This window comes from Callionymus lyra, chromosome 10 (assembly GCF_982586985.1).
Source record: "Callionymus lyra chromosome 10, fCalLyr1.hap1.1, whole genome shotgun sequence".
Classification (NCBI taxonomy): domain Eukaryota; kingdom Metazoa; phylum Chordata; class Actinopteri; order Syngnathiformes; family Callionymidae; genus Callionymus; species Callionymus lyra.
The window spans coordinates 12,174,936-12,195,247 of NC_141827.1; the positions used below are offsets into that span (position 1 = coordinate 12,174,936).

General features: G+C 40.0%; 1 protein-coding gene across 5 annotated transcripts in view; it reads left to right on the forward strand.

Moving 5' to 3' along the window:
- Positions 1–4,536: 4,536 nt before the first annotated feature.
- kif21b (kinesin family member 21B) overlaps positions 4,537–20,312 on the forward strand; it is a 52,422-nt gene continuing 36,646 nt past the window's right edge. For all 5 annotated transcript variants that reach the window (XM_087801761.1, XM_087801766.1, XM_087801765.1 and 2 more), the window contains exon 1: positions 4,537–4,870. In XM_087801761.1, coding sequence (XP_087657887.1) covers positions 4,830–4,870 — 41 coding nt within the window. In that variant the 5' untranslated portion in view covers positions 4,537–4,829. The remainder of the gene's footprint in view (positions 4,871–20,312) is intronic.

The following is a 20,312-nucleotide window of genomic DNA, read 5'->3' on the forward strand; positions in this document are numbered from 1 at the left end:
CTCGTAACCTCTTGTTCGCTCAGATTTCAGAAGGGGGAGAACTTTATAAAGTAATAAGTTAAAAAACATGGTCAGGGTGAGAGACTTACTGCATCTTTTAGAGCAAGACAAATGACCATAAAAAGCCTTTCAGACTCAACAGTTGACTTTAAAAACACAACAGAACTACAAATGTTTAAAAACTTGGTGATTACGCAACAAAGCGAGTCGTGGGAATGAGCCAAAGAGGATTAGCAACAACCCTCCACCGGCGAGGAATATGAAGGACTATTTATGCACAATTACATAACAGACTTATATCTTCGGTAAACTCTCAAACTTCACAATCGTTGGTCTGTTTGTGCGTTCCGGTCGCGGTGGTCACTTGTCGTTAGATCTAGGGATTTTTTTTCTGTGGCTTTATCCACATAACAAGATGTTAATCTTGCCTGGAATCTAGTTCCGGGGGAACACGAGGCCGTTTGTGGCGTGATGTCGTCGCCACCTGGTCCAACACATAAGCTCCCCAACACATTCAGAATAGCTTTAGAAGAACAACACGTCCTTAATAACTCTGGATATTTCTCGTTTTGTTTGTACGTAATAATAATAATCCAATGCACTCATTTAGGTTAAGAAATACTTTAAATGTAAATTTACGTTGTCATTTATTGAAACTACAAGAAAGTAAAACAGTGTCAAGAGTTGAACGAGCGTTAATGTCTAGAACATATCCTCGATACAACGACAACAGATCAGAACAGAAACAGTTTGCAAAAACTATGAATGTGAATCCGAATTTAAAACAATTTTAACTGGTTTAACTATGAACATGTTTCTTCAGAATTTAGGCCAGAACATGAGGTTGTTCGGAAAAAAAGTTAATTAAAGTTAGTTAAAAAAAAAAAAGACACTAACAGATGGATTTATAAATTCATTCAGAAAAGGTACAAGGAACAGTAGTCCCTGAAATTGCCAAAAGTAGCAGCAAAAATGCTAATGTTAGCTAGCCAGTTAATAAAGCTAATGCAGGCGACCCTGTAACGGTAGTAATAAATGAATAAAGAATCAGAAACTCAAGTAAATAATCTATATTAATAAAAAATATAAAAAAGGATCGGAATAAGATGAATTAAGAATTTCTCCAAAATACTGATCAAATATTGATCAGCTGAAACTTGAAATTGTTTTGAAAAAGGACAAGATTACATTGAAATAAGTAAATAACAAAAAAGACATATAAATTCCTATGTTGTGTTAACAACACTGGCAATAAAAGTTTCTGATCCTGATATAAAATACAATTGTTGGTTAACTTAACCAAAATACGTTAATTGTGTTGTTTGAACAGAACTAAAAAGACAAGCTAATGACCAATTGTTAAATTTTTACTTCTTGTGTTGATATGTGTTAATATAGAAAATTGGCCGAGGCTGCTGAAAAACATTAGAAAACATTTATTATCCAATCTTTTAGAAGATATTAATATTAATATCTTCTAAAAGATTGGATAATAAATGTCTACTAAGGTTTTATATCTATCTATAACGTAGCAACTAGCTAGCGGAATGTTCTGTTGTTGACAATAAGTTAGAAATGGTTGAGATACTACATTCTGCAGCGAGAATTCTGACCAGCTCTAGTAGAAGAACTCACATTTCTCCGATCCTTAAAACTCTTCACTGGCTTCCAGTTTCTTTCAGGATCAACTTTAAAATTGTATTTGTTCAGGCTTTTCCTTGATTTTCTGGAACTCCTGTTGTGTTATCAGTTTTATCTTGCCCTTTAAAGTATATACTTTATTGAATATTGTTTTGATTGTTTAAGCGCTTTGTGACCCTGGTCTGGAAAAGCGCTATATAAATAAAAATTACTTACTTACTTACTTAAGGATAACTATAAACAATCATAATAATATGTTGTCATGCATTGCAACGATGCTTGAATAACTTCATTTGTGCCTCTTGTTTGTTTACAAAAACACAATTTCTCCTGAGAAATATACAAATATATCTTGAATATATTGAATGTATTAGTGCAACAACTTTTCAGAGAAACAGCTGGAAGTTCCTCTTCAGAACAAGAGTAACTCAGCAGGTGGAAGTAAGTATGTCTGCCCTGGAAAAACCAGTGCAAATGAAATCCATATTCTGCCGAACCTTAACAACTGAAAAGTCACCTTTGCCCTCCAGGCGTGTGCACGGGGGCCCCTCCTCTCCGCTGCAGCGGTTTAACGGCCCTCAGATGTTGCTGCGCTGTCGTCTAGACTGCCTGCTGGGAGTTTGCAGGTGGGCGGAGCCACACGAGCCTGCACAGCATCTGATTGGTTGTGAAAGCACGTTTCCGGGCGGCATCTATCTCGTGATTGGCGGAAGTAAAAATCAGCGTGTGCTACTTTCACTGACACCTTGTATATTGAAGAACGCATTATGTCCCCCATGAATCATTGCTTTTGCATAACATTGTTGCATATTTACGCCCAAATGTATTAATTAAAATAATAATAATAATAAAAAAATGATTGTTGTTCAGTAAGTAATTTTTATTTATATAGCGCTTTTCCAGACCAGGGTCACAAAGCGCTTAAACAATCAAAACAATATTCAATAAAGTATATACTTTAAAGGTCAAGATAAAACTGATAACACAACAGGAGTTCCAGAAAATCAAGGAAAAGCCTGAACAAATAAAAACGTCTTCAGATGTTTCTTGAAGGAGTCAGTAGACTCCATCAAACGCAAAGAGAGAAGAAGATCGTTCCAAAGCTTAGGAGCAACAGTCTGGAAGGATTTCTCTCCTCTGGTCCTGAACCGTGTGCGTGGAACCATCAGTAGATTCTGATCTACAGACCTCAGAGCCCGAGCTGGGATGTAAGGCTGGATCAGATCACTGATGTAAGGAGGAGTCTGACCATGAATAGATCTGAAAGCAAGAACCAGAATTTTAAAGTTGATCCTGAAAGAAACTGGAAGCCAGTGAAGAGTTTTGGGGATCGGAGAAATGTGAGTTCTTCTACTAGAGCAGGTCAGAATTCTCGGTGCAGAATGTAGTATCTCAACCATTTCTAACGTATTGTCAACAACAGAACATTCTGTTCTGAATCAACTGCAGGCGAAACAGATCCTTCTTGTTAAGACATGAAAATAAACTGTTACAATAGTCCAGACAAGAAGACACAAATGCATGGATCACAAGCTCCAGATCATGTTGTGACAACATTTTCCTAAGTTTAGAGACTTTTCTCAGTTGAAGGAAACAGTTTCTGGTCAGTTTTCTGCAGTGTTGAACTAGAGACATGTCTTTCTGCGTGGGTTTACTCCGGTCACTCCAGTTTCCTCCCACAGTCCAAAAACATACAGTGGTTGATTGGGAACATGGGGAAATTGTGCTTAGGTATTAATGTTTGTGTGAACATTTTTATATATTTGTGTGTGCCCTGCAACAGACTGAAGTCCTGTCCAGGGTGTCCCCAGCCTCTCCTCTGAAGAAACTCGCATATGCTACAGCCCCTCATGACTTCCATAAGTAACAAGTGGTAGAAAATGAATGAGTGAATGAATGATCTTCTTAAGGTGGAAGTTCAAATAAAAATAATTGAATTAGTAACAATAATGAAAGCAAATTGGCAATAGAACTTTCCAAATACTAGCATGAAAATGTCATTGAACTGAGATGGAACTGAGGTAGGGGTGCTGTAATAATAATAATAATAATAGTAATAATAGTAATGAAACAAATATTAAGTAAGTAAGTAAGTAAGTTATTTTCATTTATATAGTGCTTTTCCAGATCAGGGTCACAAAGCGCTTAAACAATCAAAACAATATTCAATAAAGTATATACTTTTAAGTTCAAGATAAAACTGATAACACAACAGGAGTTCCAGAAAATCAAGGAAAAGCCTGAACAAATAAAAACGTCTTAAAATGTTGATGAGGATTATGGCCAATTTAAAATATCAGAATTGTGACTGTACTGATACCCTAAATATATGCAGTCCTAGTGACGTCACAGTGAAACTATAAAACAGATATTGTAGCTAGCTAACCTTTTTTATTTTGAGTTTATTTGTAAGATTTATACTACTCTGAACTTAACTTCTTATGGCTTTTTTTGTAAAGAAATTTAACAAACAAGAAAAGTTCTTCAAATTGTGCCTGTAAATTGAAAATTCTGAGATGAAAGTAAGCAAGTAAGTAAGTAATTTTTATTTGTATAGCGCTTTTTCAGACCAGGGTCACAAAGCGCTTAAACAATCAAAACAATACTCAAGTACATACTTTAAAGATCAAGATAAAACTGATAACACAACAGGAGTTCCAGAAAAAAATCAAGGAAAAGCCTGAACAAATAAAAACGTCTTAAGATGTTTCTTAAAGTGACGATTCTCGTAATATATTTCCTAAATCGGCCCTTATAATGTCAATCGAAATGCGTAGAGCGTTGAGCGTCACAACGTCATAGGGAGACTCAAACGTCACTGTCGTTTCCCACAGTCCGTGAACGCACCACCTCCTCCTTTCAGTTCGCGTTCATTCAGCTGTTCTCGCACTTAGACGCGCTGCGGTTCCGAGGAGGAGCGCCTTGACACCCGGGCTCTCACACCAGCACCCGGACAGACTGGGATGTAAACACCGGCCACACGAGGAAAAAGGGAGTCGCGTTTTCGAGCCTGACATGTGAGAAATACGCAAAAACCGAGATGTTCTCCACGAAGAAGAAGAGGAGCCAGAAGAAGGAGCAGCAGGACGCAGGCAGGCAGCGGACCGAGGGCAGGTCCTGACGGCTGACCTGAGGCGGTCCAGCCCCCCGCACGAGACCCCCGCGACCACCGCTGTTGGGTCCGAACAATGGCGAGCCAGGGTGACTGCAGCGTGAAGGTGGCTTTGAGGTAAGATTGTGGAAACACATGCTGTGATAGAGAGTCATATCACCTGCTTTATGTGGACGAGGGTGGAGCACAGATAAGACACATGTGCACGTGCATGCATGTGCATGTGTGTGCATGTGTGTGCCCTCAGGTTCTCCTTCAATTTTTTAGTCTGCATTCAAAATTTGCACAAGATCCACTGCCTCACATGTTCACCTCCCAGGTGATGCACTGACGCCTCCTCGCGTCACAACACAAAGGATGCTCCAAGAATCTCAGTGTCATGTTTGGCTCATGATTCCATCCATGTACTGGATGGTGTGTGTTTTCTGGAGACCCTGTGAGGCTGCAACAATGAAGGCTCTGTTATCTACAGCTGAGCTTCAGACACACACACACATGGTCGCCCCGGGAGATGTTGTGTTCGTGTCCTCTTAACGCCATCCTTGATCCTCAACTCAAGATAGAAACTCCACGTGCTTTTAACAGTTTTTGCATCCTGGGAATAACCTAGACTGGACGAAAAAAAAAAAACACAACCGTGCTGGTGGCGCAGTTAAAGAACCACGTGACTCTGGCACATGCATGTTCTTGATGCTTATTTTATGAGCAGAGTTTTTTCAACTTCCTCACTTGTACAGATCGTTGCATTGTATCAGCTAAAGTGTTGTCCTATGGTTAAAAAAAAATCTGTCATGCGCCTTTTTGAATTACAATTAATCTCTTTGTATTATTTTAGCTTAATTAAGTTTAAAATAACGTTTGACACACATGTATGTGTTGAAAGCATGTTAAACAATGGTATACATCAACATGACATATTTAACTGAAGATTTTGGCATGTGAAACTGGTGATGGAATGGAATTGCTGGAAATAGTCATAATAATAGTGAAACAAATAGTACAGATGAGGATAAGGGCCAGTTAAAAATATCAGAATTGTGACTGTACTGATACCCTAAATATATGCAGTCCTAGTGAGGTCGAGGGACCAAGATCTAATTTATTGATTTTTTTACCTCTTCAAATCTCCAACATTAATTATTGACGAGGGGCTTTATTAGCACATTGTCTTCAAGCTGTAAATAAAGACATGTTGTACCTCCATATTGCAGATGTTGAGGTCCGAGGGGTGACCTCTTGCTTTGGCTGCAGAATGATGAGTGTTAATGGTTTTTTACAAAAGGTTAATTGCATAGATCAGCAGACCGACATACAGAGGTTGATTGAGAACGTTGGGAAATTCTCTATAGGTATGAGAGCGTGTGTCAATGGTTGTCCGTCTTTGTGCGCCCTGTGACAGACTGGCGTCCTGTCCAGGGTGTCCCCTGCCTCTCGCCCTATGATACTGGGATAGGTTCCAGTCTCCTCGCGACCCTGACCCCGGGATAAAAGCGGTAGACAGTCAATGAATGGATTAATAATTGCACATTTTATCACATCATTCCTTCTGAAAACAGCCCCTCACCTGTAAAAAAACAACAACAATACCTTAAGTCATTTCTTAAAGGCATATACTCTTTGGACGTGTGGTTGTAGCCTGGATGAGTGTGGGGGTTGTTAATGGGGTGGTGGGGGGCGGGGGGGTCGGGCACACTAGCTTTTTAAGATGACCCTTCTAAGGGATGGCTCTGTTCCCTCAGGGCAGGCTCTAGAGTCACTTGTCAGTGAGCTGTTGACTGGATCCCTTTTGTGCTTGTTCACAGCAACAGTAACAGGAAGTCGGTCGGGGGTGTTGACCAAAAACGAGAAGAGTGAAAAGAGAAGCCGCTCGGGCAGCTGGTAGAAGCTGCTCAACTCTTGGTTATTGATTTTTTTTTTGTTTTCCCATTGAATGACTGACGGTGACATCTGTTGTTGGGGTTGACTGTAAAAACCCCACAAATACTTAATAGTGTGTGTCACGCTTTGTTCAAGGTGTCATTCAAAGAACACTTTGTCTTATTAATGTGCATTTGACTTGAATCATTTTTATTACACAGAACTGTCATGGATATTCAATCATAGGTGACAGCTTAACGTTTTTGGTTGTTCTTTGTTAAAAGTCAGTCTAGAGTGGGCAAAGTGTGACATGTGCATGGATACAGAGTCAAACTATAAGTCTGAAAACAACTAAAGATCATGTAGAAATGTTAGTTACAATTTTTATTTTGTGTTTTTTTGTACTATTCATTCAGTTCATTATACTCTAATTATATCTTCTGTTATTTTTCATGACTTTAACACACTTTTTTTCTTTCAATTTGACCATTTTAAGCATCTTTTGTTTCACAAAATTCATAGAAAAGAAAGTAAAATTGACGACTGGACATCACTAAATTAATAATTCTCGCATTATTAATAAATAATGGACAATTGTAAACGTTTGTCCACACTGGCCTTTAAGCTGTGATCGGCTTATAAATGGTGTTGATCAATTCTCAACAGTGTATACTAGCACAAGGTGATTTAGTTTCTTACACCGACGTTATGAGAGTTGAACCCTTGTTAAACATATTTGTGTCTGTTGATCATAAACGCCTCGGTTAACTGAACGTTGCATCAGTGTAGGTCACTTTTGTTGGAGCCATGGCTCTAATCCAGTCATTTACTGGTCCAGAAGTTTCCTTCAAAATCAAAGTGGATGAATATTCATTTTTATATACTGACCTATAAAGATGCTGGTGTTTAAAGATGAGATAAGGAACACAGATTACGAACGTTAACAATCATTGACAGAGTTCAAATAAGTATTTTTAACGGGAGTGCAGAGATAAGGCCATATTCAAGCTTTTTAGGTTAGAATATCCACTGGCATAGCTTGGTGTCAAACTGGTCCAGAAAAGGGCCGAGACTGCAGGTTTTAGATCCAACCATATAGTTGAACCAATCAGGCGTCTGGATACAGTAATCAATTGATTGTCAGTCCAGTGTTGCTTGTTTAAGCCGACACCTGATTCGTTAACTCATGTGTGCTTGACTGGTTGGAACAAAAACCTGCACCGTCTCGGCCCTTTTCTGGATCAGTTTGACACCTCTAGTGAGGGTGTTTAAAATATGAACACGGTTACATCTGTGCAATAAAACAACCTTTTTAATAATTTGTTCAAATTAGGATTGATTAATGAAGAAACGTTTCCATACATGGACATTAACGTATAAATCAACAGTTTGTGATGATGTCTTTATGTAAAATAAGATGGCCCTTAAAAATTGATCAAACTTGTCATTTTGATCGGACTAGACATTGAACCGACAACGCTTTGCTTTCGTGTGTATTTCCAAGACATTGCTGTGGTAGCAAACAGGAAATGAGTAGCTTACCAATAAACATGAACAAAAGTTATAACTTCCTGCTGCTGCAACGGTTCTCCGTGACCTCAGTGAGACTTTTGAAACATGGGAACGTTGCTTGGTTGGTGTGTAATGGCTCCCATGTTGTGATGCCCCCAGGCCCACGTCGGAGTGTGTGTGTTTGTGTGTGCACAAGGAGCGATCATGAGGGCCAAACACACGCAACAGTCGCCAGATCCCATTTCATGCATGTCTGCGTCGCCTTGCCTAAACTGTCTCCAGTCACAGGCATGAGGGCCGCGCTGAAGAGCTGCAATAGTGCATTAGAATGAGACAATTCTGTCAGTAGAATGTGGTTGTGTAGCATCAGTAATATGGCTTCAGGTTGAATATTTCTAACGGTTAAACGAGTCTATCCTGGGCTAGCGTCAAAGACCGGTTCCATTGTTTAATTCATATTTGCTTATTGATCTCCGCATCCTAAGAAAGCAAGTCGGCAAAAGTGCAAAGTCAGCATGTGTATAAATAGACACAAAGACACATCTGTTTGAACCGGCAACTACTGATCTTGTCTCATTAATAGCCTGTTCTCTCTCTGCGGCTTATTTAAGCTTCCCTCCACATGACTGACGGTAACACCAGACTTGAGTTATTCACACTTTTTGTGGTTAAAGTTTGGGGCTCCAGGGGTGGGAGTTTGGAGAAAACCAAGGACTCTGTAAACAATCTTCTTTTTAGTTTTAATCCCCCGCCGCAGTTTATCACGGTGTGTTGCAAAAAAATGTCATGGGTTTTTATCGTCACATTTCGCAGGGTTGTTTAAAACAAAATATAATTCCTGCAGACATTTCCTGTTTCGTCTTATAATGGGAACTTGTTATCCTGGCATCATTGAAGTGGTCATGGGTCCTTACATGAGGTCCTTGAGGAGAATATTAAACCTTAGCAAAATGAAATTCACCAGTGGAGGTACAATTTTTATATATATATGGGTGATTTTCAAAACAGAACTTGACATATGCACATACAAAAGTAGCCGAACTAAAAAATGATGCGATACTGTCTGTAATATGTAAGTAAGTAAGTAAGTAATATTTATTTATATAGCGCTTTTCCAGACCAGGGTCACAAAGCGCTTTAACAATCAAAACAATACTCAAAAAAGTATATACTTTAAAGATCAAGATAATACTGAGAACAACACAGGAGTTCCAGAAAATCAAGGAAAATCCTGAACAAATAGAAACGTCTTAAGATGTTTCCATGATGCAGTTAAAGCTCATATAATGAAACAGCAAGATGAGTATATACTATAGATAGATAGATAGATCAACTTTATTGATCCCTCTGGAGGTCTCCTTCGGGAAATTGTTGCAGTACTTTTCAAGGCTGATGATGCCTGAGCAGTTTTGCAAAGATGAGTGGGCATTATACACAAAGCTACAAGAGACATGCACCAGAATATTTGCATACTGTACATGAGAAAATGAAAACGCGGCAGTTTATAAATAGATTCTTCATGACTCTATATACGTCTCCGGACGTAGACTGGATAAGAAGATAACAAAAGAGAACAACACAAGATCATGTCAGCTGACGCACAATGGCTTTATATGGGTGTGTATAAAATGTTTTGTTGCAGCACATGTGTCCTCTGTTGACCACCAGTCTCGCCGGCTTCCTGTTAGTGTTAATGCGTTGCCACACGCATTCTGTCTGGCTGGTCCTCCCCGGGGGTCGGGGCGGGGGGGCTGCCTTTTAAAAACAACTGGACTTTGCTGGGAAGTTCTGCCCGTTTGGTTTATTTACTTGCTGTACGTGCAGGTCACAGGGCAGCGCAACACAATCGTCCACCCGAGGAGATTCTTTTACACTTGGCTTCAACATGCCTTAACAGCTCGCAGAGGAACCTCCCGTTTGTCCAATTTGCGAGTAAAAATCTTTGTGTTCAGCAATCCTGCCTGAAAGAAGAGGGCAGGAAACTGGAGGCAGCACGCACCCCTCGCTCGTCTCGGCATCACTTCCTCTTTAGACCAGATCAGTTTAGATTCCATGGCTTCTCTTGAAATATTTACAGCGACAACACTTTTTTGATTGACAGTTGTGTCGATATCTCCACTGTCTTCACCCCGAGTTCTTCCCCCGCTTATCCTTTTTGTGTAATCTCAAAAGGTTTAGAGGATTTGTTAGCATCATGTGCAAGAGTCACAGCAAGTCATGAGGATGAAGGAGTGACTGAGGTGGAAAGTGCTTCTGCTCACGTTAGTTGTTCATCAGGAAACATGTTACGGTTAGTAAAATAGTGCTGAGGCTGGCAGTTTTTTCAAATGGGTTACAGTATATTTTGGATGCAGATCAATATCTTGAATCCACTCAATGTTTAGGGCTCTTTGCTGCATTTGCGCAATGACTTCCTGTCGTGCTGCTGTCAGAGTACGCACACTTCCTGTTTTCTTCTGATGCACTTTTGACAGGAAACGCCTTAACTAAACTGATGATTATGACTATCTGGTTTTTATTCTTAATAATGCCACAATATACGCAAGTCAATAGTCAGCAGTGCTTTTTCAACATGAAGTAGTAGTAGTTTCACAGCTGAGAGGTATTTCTGCACAAACGTGCCATCTTCAGGCTTGACACGAATAGTAAGTAAAGTAAAGGTTATTTGCAAAGTGCCTTTCTAGACCACGGTCACAAAGTGCTTTAACAATCAAAAACAATACACAGTTAAAATGTATACTTTAAAAGATCAAGACACATAAGACAAACACAGGAGTTCCAGAAAATCAAGGAAAAGCACAAATAAATAAGAATGTCTTAAGATGTTTCTTGAAGGAGTCAGTAGATCATCAAACACAGAGGGAGAGGAAGATCGTTCCAAAGCTTAGGAGCAACAGTCTGGAAGGATTTCTCTCCTCACGGCTCAGGACCCATCAGTAGATTCTGATACACAGACCCCTGAGCCCGAGCTGGGGTGTAAGGCTGGATCAGATCACTGATGTAAGGAGGAGCCTGACCATGAATAGATCTGAAAGTAAGAACCAGAATTTTAAAGTTGATCCTGAAAGAAACTGGCAGCCAGTGAAGAGTTTTAAGGATCAGAGAAATGTGAGTTCTTCTACTAGAGCAGGTAATAATTCTTGCTGCAGAGTTTTGTATTAACTGCAGGCAAGACAGCTTCTTCCAAATATTGAGAATAACAATTATTTTAGATATCTATATGCTCGTATCTAAAGAAAATTCATCGGACAAAACACATTGGTGGAGTGGTGCTAATTTTATGCTTGGTCTTTCAATTTGTGATCAAACCTGGTATTTCAGTCAGATGCTGTCCGAACCTGATTCTTTGAACAGAAGAGGTGTACTTAAGTGGACCCTAGGTGTCCCCAAAATGAAAACATAGATTTCCCGAAACCCCCTTCTCACTGCAATCGCTTGGATAAGTCGATCAACCAGGTATTTTTGTGAGTTTTTCCTGGCACTAGTACAGACTACCCTGCAATGGACAAGGCAGAGAGCGCTTTAACTGGATGATGGATGAAGCGGCATCCACTGGATCCTGAAGCAGATTATTGAAAGCTTAATTTTCCTAATGAAAAGAAAAGACAGGTGAAGCAGCCAGGCAGCGTTTCCGCTTTTCTTGGCAGTTTAAATCATGCTCATAGCCTGTTGAAAAAAAGCCAATTGAGCCTCTCTTTTCTCTGAAAAAGGCAGGTGACGACGAAGTAAAGCTTGAAAGATGTGAGGAGCATAACACTAACCGGACAGACGGCTAGTTCTATGCCATTGGAGTCGGTTGACAATGTCACATCTGTGCCTCGTCATGCTTTGAAAAGTGTGGAGGTTCTTTCACAACGCCACCGGTACTCCCATTATGTGTACATATTAAGTATCCTCACGCATCCATTTGAATACTTAGTGAATGAAAGACTCTTCAGTTTGAACATTTGCATCATGAAGTCTCGTCTTACGTCAGCTGCGCCGACTATTATCCTTTTAAACTCTCATTCAACAACACGTTTCCACGGATATTTATGTTCTTGAAGACCTTTAAATGTTCCTTCCGTTTATGTGTCGATTATCTTGTCGCACTGAAGGCTTTAAATTCAAGTGTGTGTCACTGCCGTGTCTTTGTTCTGAACGGGAGCACACCAGCACTCTCTGATGAAGTGGGTTGAATACGTAGTGAAGTGTGTCAGGCCCGGCCGCTGCAAGTGAAACAAAGACTGGGAGGGAGGCGGTGTGTAGCGAAGTGGTCCTGGTGGGGGGGTCATTTGGTAAAGGGGGCAAGTGTCTCTTGTCAAAAGGGCAACTGTAACATGCAAATCTGACCTCTTAGCCAAACACGATTGCGTGTGCGTGAGCAACTCTGCGTTCGCTGTGAATAATTTGGGAGCAGCTGTGTTTTCTCAGCAAAATGAGTGTCATGTTGAATCATTATTTGTGTGCAATGAGGAAATACATTTTCATATATGTTAACATCAGTTTGTATATTTGGCTGCTAAATATGTCATCAAGTTGTTTTGTGCATTTTCGTTTACTCGAGTGTATTATTGTGCGTCTACATTTGTGTGTGTGCGGCCAGCTGTCCCATAATCACATGCAAAGGCTAAGTAGCTTATTCACTGCTGGAGTTTTGACTCTAGAATGTGTTGTTGAGCCGGAGTGGGGTTGACAGCAGGGGGCACTGTGATGAAACTGACGATGTCAGCATTAATTTACCAAGCATAAATTGAACAATTGTTTCACTTTTTTCGACAGCTCTTTATCCTGATAGGGTACAAGGTTTATCCTGTAGTGTTTAGTGTTGACATGACGCACATATTTAAAGGGCTGGCCTAAGGTTATTTGCAAATGAATGAAGACAAAGAGAAGCTATGTTTTAAGGCTCAACGCCTGTTTCCTGTTTTGGTCAACACCCGTACATTCATTCTTCTGATTTTGATTATTATTATTATTGCTCAATCACTGGTCTCTGTACATGTTTTTGCTTAAAATGAATTCAGCTTATTTAAACTGAGAACCAATAATGGATCAATAGGCGCCAATAAAGAAAGCTGGAAAAATTCATTCATTATTTGTCAAACAACTACAAATAAGGTTATTTGTCCTCAACAACATAATAACCCAAGTGCACGAGTCATTGATAAACATCTTCAGTGTTTAAGATCCTATTACAGCTAATGCTCATACTTTTTTGCTCAATTTAGATGGCAGGGTATGGCACAGAACTTGTACAATTACACACCAGCATCAAGGCTCTCACCCTAAAATTATCTAAATCATGTACACAATTTCCCCCCCAAATTAATACTGCCAGAACATTTATTCGTATTCTACTTCAATATACTGCATTTTATTTTGGAAACAAAGTTCTCGGGGGAACATTCAATAGTTTCAGACCTTGCAGCTTTATTTAGGAAAGTCAAACATATGTTTGTACTTGGTGTTGTCGGGCAAGAGAGTGGGGGGTCTTCTGTGGAAGCTAACTAGCTCTGCGGGGGGGGGCAGTCCGAGGAGACAATTATCACCTAATAACCTTCAGAACCATCAATGAACAATGGCAGATATATTTCTGAAGACGTGTAACTGTGGCAACCATATTCATGAGTGTTGAATATGAAGCTAAATAAACTTAATATTGTACTTCATTGGTTCAGAATCTCACGTTGTGCATGGAGTCTGGAGTTCAAATGTAGGGAAGGAAGCCAATTTATGCTTTATTGTGTCTCCACCTCCCCCTACCAGGACAGCAGACAGAGCAGACGAGGCCTGTGGGTAAGGGGGTGGGGGGGCTGACCCAGAATCGGCTCAGATCATGCAGACTGATATGTCCATGTAACAATGAGAACCGATCATTGATTGATTGAGTCTATTGAACACGAGTTTATTGGTGTGTAACCAGGAAGTGTCGGAGAATCTTCCGGCTGACACGGCTCATCTAAAGCTCATATATGGAGCACGTTTGGCCTCCGTCCGCTGATCGTTCTTGAAAAGTTGACCTTGAGGTCCGTAGACAATGGAAGGCGAGGCAGCCCCGGACGTCTGGACGAGTTAGGCGAGCGCTCATGTTAGCGTCGATGAACCAGTTCACTCATTGATGCTCGAGTGACAGACACTACAAGCTACTAAGACCAGTCGAGCCCATGATGATGCATTCACTGAGCTGTGCTATCTCTGGTCAGCAGAGATATTGCTGGCACGCTTTTGAGCTGCAGGACTGTTGTCAAGTCATGTTTGACGTTTGGAGTTGGGAAGATAATAAAAATGTGTTGTGTCTTTAAGGGAATTAAGTAAGTAAGTCATATTTGTAGAGCGCTTTTCTAGACCAGGGTCACAAAGCGCTTAAACAATCAAAACAATACACAATAAAATAGATGCTTAAAAGATCAAGACACATAAGACAAACACAGGAGTCTCAGAGAATCAAGAAAAAGCCTGCACAAATAAAAATGACTTAAGATGTTTCTTGAAGGAGTCAGTAGATCATCCAACACAGAGGGAGAGGAAGATCGTTCCAAAGCTTAGGAGCAACAGTCTGGAAGGATTTCTCTCCTCTGGTCCTGAAGCGTGAATAGATCTGAAAGTAAGAACCAGAACTTTAAAATTGATCCTGAAAGAAACTGGCAGCGTTTTAAGGATCAGGGAAATGTGAGTTCTTCTACTAGAGCTGGTCAGAATTCTCAGAGTTTTGTATCAACTGCAGGCGAGACAGATCCTTCTTGTTTAGACACGAAAATAAACTGTTACAATAGTCCAGACGAAAAGAAACAAACGCATGGATTATAAATGACAGATCATGCCCTGACACCATTTTTGACACAAGTTTAGAGATTTTTCTCAGTTAAAAGGAAAAGTTTCTGGTCAGTTTTCTGCAGTGTTAAACTAGAGACATGTCTTTGTCAAATGAAACGATTAAAATGAATTATTAATTATTTAAACCAATACTAGTTTTTGTTTTCTTATAACTAAGATCATCTTTTCTCCAGATGTTGTCTGGTTTGGAATTTTTAATCTTAGTCCTTCCTGAGATGCTGGTGTGCGGAGTGAACCATTTCAAAAACAAATTTTGACCTCAGCCTCACTTCTTCATCTTCGCCTGTCGTTGTTTGTTTTATGTGCAGGATCAAGGCTGAAGGACGGATTAAATAACCTGCTGATCAATCATAGGTATTGATGATGAGAAACAACATTTGATCGGAAGCATAAACTCAAATGTTCTTCCAGAGGATACATTGTTGAATTGTCCTCTACTTGTCAAACATCCAATGTTTGCTCCTCACTTTTGACGTCGGCATCACCCGATGAAAATCAGTCGAGGACGCAAGAATGGGCCTGTTGAGGTTGATCAGATATGATTTTAGGAATTCACTGTCTTTCGTCCTTTTGAAGAAGACGAGGCCAGGCTGCATGAACGGATCATATCTGGACTGGGTTTGCTGTTGTCCGAGGTGGATGTTGTCATGTTATTATCATTTACAGTATAATCGATCACCTGATGTGTCTGACTGGAACTTAATTTTGGAACTCATTGTTCTCGCTCTGGTGGTTTGCCACCTCTTCATCACTTACTTTCTCCCTCTTGGGGCTTCTCTCGTTTCATTTCCCTGTCACCGATATGCTCTGTTGCTCCGAAACCCAAAATAGGTCGATTTCCTGTGTTCCCAGGCCTTTCCATGTCGCGGCGGCTTTGTTCCCCGACTCATCATCTTTGTATTTGTCTTTTTTCAAAAGGTTAAACAAAAAACGTGGCTGACTGAAGGACACATGATCTCCCATGACAAGCAAGTCTAAAAAAAAACCTTACCAAAAGTACATTTGCAGGTAAAACATCTCTTTAGCAGCAGCCAGAGTAACAATAACAACCAAAATATTTGAAATATACTGTATAAAGCAGAGTTCTTGACGGATTTTCATAGTTTTTTGGCATAATTAATATTGTCTGGTTTGAATATGTTTAGCAGCAATCAAATAATATATATATATATATATATATATATATATATGTGTGTGTTTTTTTGCCATTGTATTGCAATCAGACGACATATACCGCTGCCAAGGATAGGTCTGTACAAAACGGTACATAGCTAAATTGATCAAACTACTTTTATTATCCCACATTTGTTTTGACAAACGAAACAAGAACAGTTCTAATAAGTAATTTCCCAACTTTAATAGTAACCCTAAAACAATGTAGACAAGTACATTATATCAGCAAAACCACAAAGTGTTGATTCCTTCAAAACAAGGAAATCAAGGTGGCATAAAAAAACATCTATAGAATCTGCACAGTCTGTATAAAATGCGTTTTGAAAAGTGTGCGCCCATGCTTAGTCTTGCACAATGCCAGTTGACCTAATTTCGATCGACAGGATGTACTCGTGGATTTACTCCCCGCTGACCTTCCTGCCCAGAAGTTTGAACATAGTTTTAATCACACAAATGCAACTCTCTTCCATCCAGAACGATTAAAACCTGCCGAAATTGTCTCGGCCGCCACAGACCTCTACTGTACCAGATGTTATAATCCTAATCTCTAGCGGGGACCAGGCGGTAATCTGAGGTGTGGTGCCCTCAGTTGAACGGTGTTTGGAAAGAGAGATGTTGCTAGAACATTTTAAAAGTCAAGAGTGAAGAGGTTTGTTAGCATGTAGCCTGAGGATTTGTGATTTAAAAAAAAAAAGAAAAAGCACTTGAACACCACAGATACGAAGAAATAATCTCCTTGTTTATTGAGTTTAAATACAAGTGTTTCACGGATGTGTTTTTTTGATCATGGATTTAAATTTGCCATTTAAATCCGACTGAAGATGAAGGTTTATGACGAGTTTGGAATTGTGAGTTTCCTCTCGCACCCTGAGGTTTGTCCCGGGCCTACATTGATTGTTGTGCCTTGAACTCAAATGTGTGACAAAAAGTGTGTGTGACAAGACCGCAACATTGGTGTCGGACATCGAGACTAACATGAACCCAAAAGAAGGGTACAGAACCAGCAAAGCCTTTCACAAAAACCTACTAATTCTGTGGTGAAAGATCTTAAAAGCGAACGTGTGCACCTAAATTTTGGCAGATCCATGGCAGCAACCAGAGACATCAGTTTACTCGAAGTAATATATTAAGTATGTATTAGATATTTAGTTAAAAAAAAAAAAAAAAAAAGTTAAAATGGCTTGGAAAAAAAAAGTTTATTTTTTTATTCCTGCATTCTGTGACATTGTTGAATTAAAATTGTATGAATTGTACATGTTAAAACAAAAACATTGAATCTGAAGCACAATTTATTTCCTTATAAATCCATCTCCTAATACGTAACTTGTTCATCTTTTTTTAAACTTTGTTCTTTCATGATTAATATACAAATCACTAACATATGTATGATGAAAAATAAATGATAAAACAACACCTTTTGATTTTTTTACAGGCTAGACTATAACATTTCACACTGAACTCCTTTTCTTTTTTGAAGTCAAAGGCCAAAAAATATTATGAATATTTGAATGTACGTACTGTGGTGCTCCCTGGTCGTCATTGTCGTCCAAAAAGACGCTTAAAAACATCCATAGTGCTCGCCTGTTATGTCATCTACACTTCAGACTTCTACTACAACTCAGAGCTGAGTCTCGTCCAGAAGTATGCTGACAACACTGCCATTGTTGGATGCATCAGGAACAACGGCGAAGACGAGTACAGAAGTCTGATACGTGACTTTGTGGACTGGAGTGAGAGGAACCACTTGCAGCTGAACACCTCAAAGACCAAGGAGCTGGTCTTGGACTTCGGGAGGTCCAGGACAAAGCCACGTCCAGTGTCCATCAGAGGCGACGAGGTGGAGATAGTTGACAACTATAAGTACCTCGGTGTGTGGCTGGACAGTAAACTGGTCCTGCAACACAGACCATGTGTATAAGAAAGTTCAGAGTAGACTGTACTTCTTTCTGAGGCTTCGATCATTTAACATCTGCAAGAAGCTCCTCTGCATGTTCTACCAGTCTGTGGTGGCCAGTGTCCTGTTCTATGCTGTGGTGTGTTGGGGTGGAAATGTGTCCAAGAGGAGTGTCAACAGGTTGGAGAGGTTGATCAGGAGGGCTGGTTCTGTGGTTGGAATGAAGCTGGACTCACTGGTGACAGTTGCTGAGAGGAGATCTCTGGACAAACTACTGTCCATCATGGATGATGACAGTCAGCCTCTGAACACTGTCATCAGTGAGCAGAGAAGCAGAATGAGTGCACGAATGCTCCTACCCAGGTGCAACACTAATAGACTCAGGGACTCATTCATTCCTCGGGCTATTAAATTGTACAATTCTGAGTTCGGGGGCAGGAGTGGAGTGAGAGTATCTGGATGTTCTGTTCTATGTTAGTCTTTGTATCCTTTGTCTTTGTTGTTTTTCTTTGACCTATGTTCTTTGTCTTTATCTTTAGACTTGGATTGTGTCATCTTGTTCTTTTTCTCTTTATGTTCTTCTTCTTATTTTATTTTTATTTATTATTTTGTATTTTTTATGGAAAATTGCTGGCTGTTGGAAAAAACAATTTCCCAAAGGAGACCTCCTGAGGGATCAATAAAGTTTTACCTTACCTTACCTTACCTTGTTGTGACGCCTCGACGAGAGGAACTGCCTGGAGAAAACCTAAACTAGTCTATAATTTCATTCATTAATGTTTCTTTCCGCTCCCATCGTTATAATGGTCCCTCACCGTCCACCATGTAAAATAACAACCTGTAAGAGATCAACCTTCGACCTCTCTGTCGACCTCAAGTGTGAACAATGAACTGCGTGTGCTCGTATCTCAACCCTAAACCAGCTGTACGTCTGTCCATCAGGGAAGGTTTTCCATCTTTAGGAAGAGAGCCAGCCTGAGGAAGAGGAAGTCTGCTGATAACTAACTGAAGAGAAAGGAAATTAAACATTCCCTCACACATTCTTTCACTTGATAGACGCATATGAGAAAAGTCCTCAAGTGAGTCCTCGACAGCAACAATAAAAATGAGACATTTCAGTGGTTTAGGTGTGATGTCCCATGTGTCCTCTGGACAGTACATTGAGTGGATGGAGCAGCGTCCTCGGCTGGTTCTGTGCCAGAGAGCAGACAAGGAAAGGTTTCCAGCAGGAATACGATTAAGTGTGTGTGTGTGTGTGCGCTGTAAGTCTTAAATGAAGTGTTTACATCAGGGAAATGGACCACTTGGCATTCAGTGGCCTGTTGAATAAATTGAACAAACACACTCAGTGAAATGAGCACGTTTACTTCCTGCTTCAGTGTACTGTGAATTTTATTGTGATGCAGTCAGCAGCGGAGATGATTGCTCTGTCAGTCATTACCGAGGCAGCCCTGGAAGACACAAGCTTGTGCTCCGCCACGACCCGGAGAATTGCCCGGCAAGTTTGGCCCGTCGCCATAGAAACAGCTGTAGTATGCTTACTGCTCAAAACAAGACTTTCTTTCTGTTTGTTTTCATAGTGAGTTAGTGTTGGTGCTGCACAGTTCATTTATTGTGGTCACATGGCAGCTCCGTTCAGCATAAGAAATGCAGAGCTTCATTCTAGGACAATATTTTTAAATCGACAAGTATGCATGCAACTCATAATAAGTATGCGTGTTTAGTTAATGTACAGAATCACAACATGTTTTCTGGTTGCTTTTGCCAACATTGTTTTGTTGCTGTTTGTCGTTTAAAGGTAGTTTTGTGTTAACTTTGTACTTTAATGCTACTAAAGAAGCTAAGACCATTTTTATTAGAATTAGAATGACGTCTAAATAATGATTTTCAAATCTTGCTCTCTCCAATCTTATCTCAGTGTCCTCAGGAGTCTGAGACATTTTTCTGTGCGTCTGCACAGATGAGGAGGCGTTTTAATTTGCTGCATCATAAATCCTCAATCTGCTTCACTCTTCAATTTGTCTCCTCGCCTTCTCGGCCATTAGAGATATTTTAGGCCTCCCGATGTTGGTTTGTGTGTGTTGTGCTTTGTGCATATTTTTGAGCGTCACTTTGTATGAGTGTGGGTGTAAGAGTGTGTGAAAAAGGAGTGTGTTTAGGTTTAAGTGTGTTCAATATTATGCATTTGATGGTTTTCGTTGTTAGTTCAGCTGACTCATGTATTCATCCTTCTACAACTGTTTTTGTGTTTGAGTGCGTGTTTGTGTGTACTTGTGTGCGCGGGTTTCTATTTATAAGTGTTGTTTT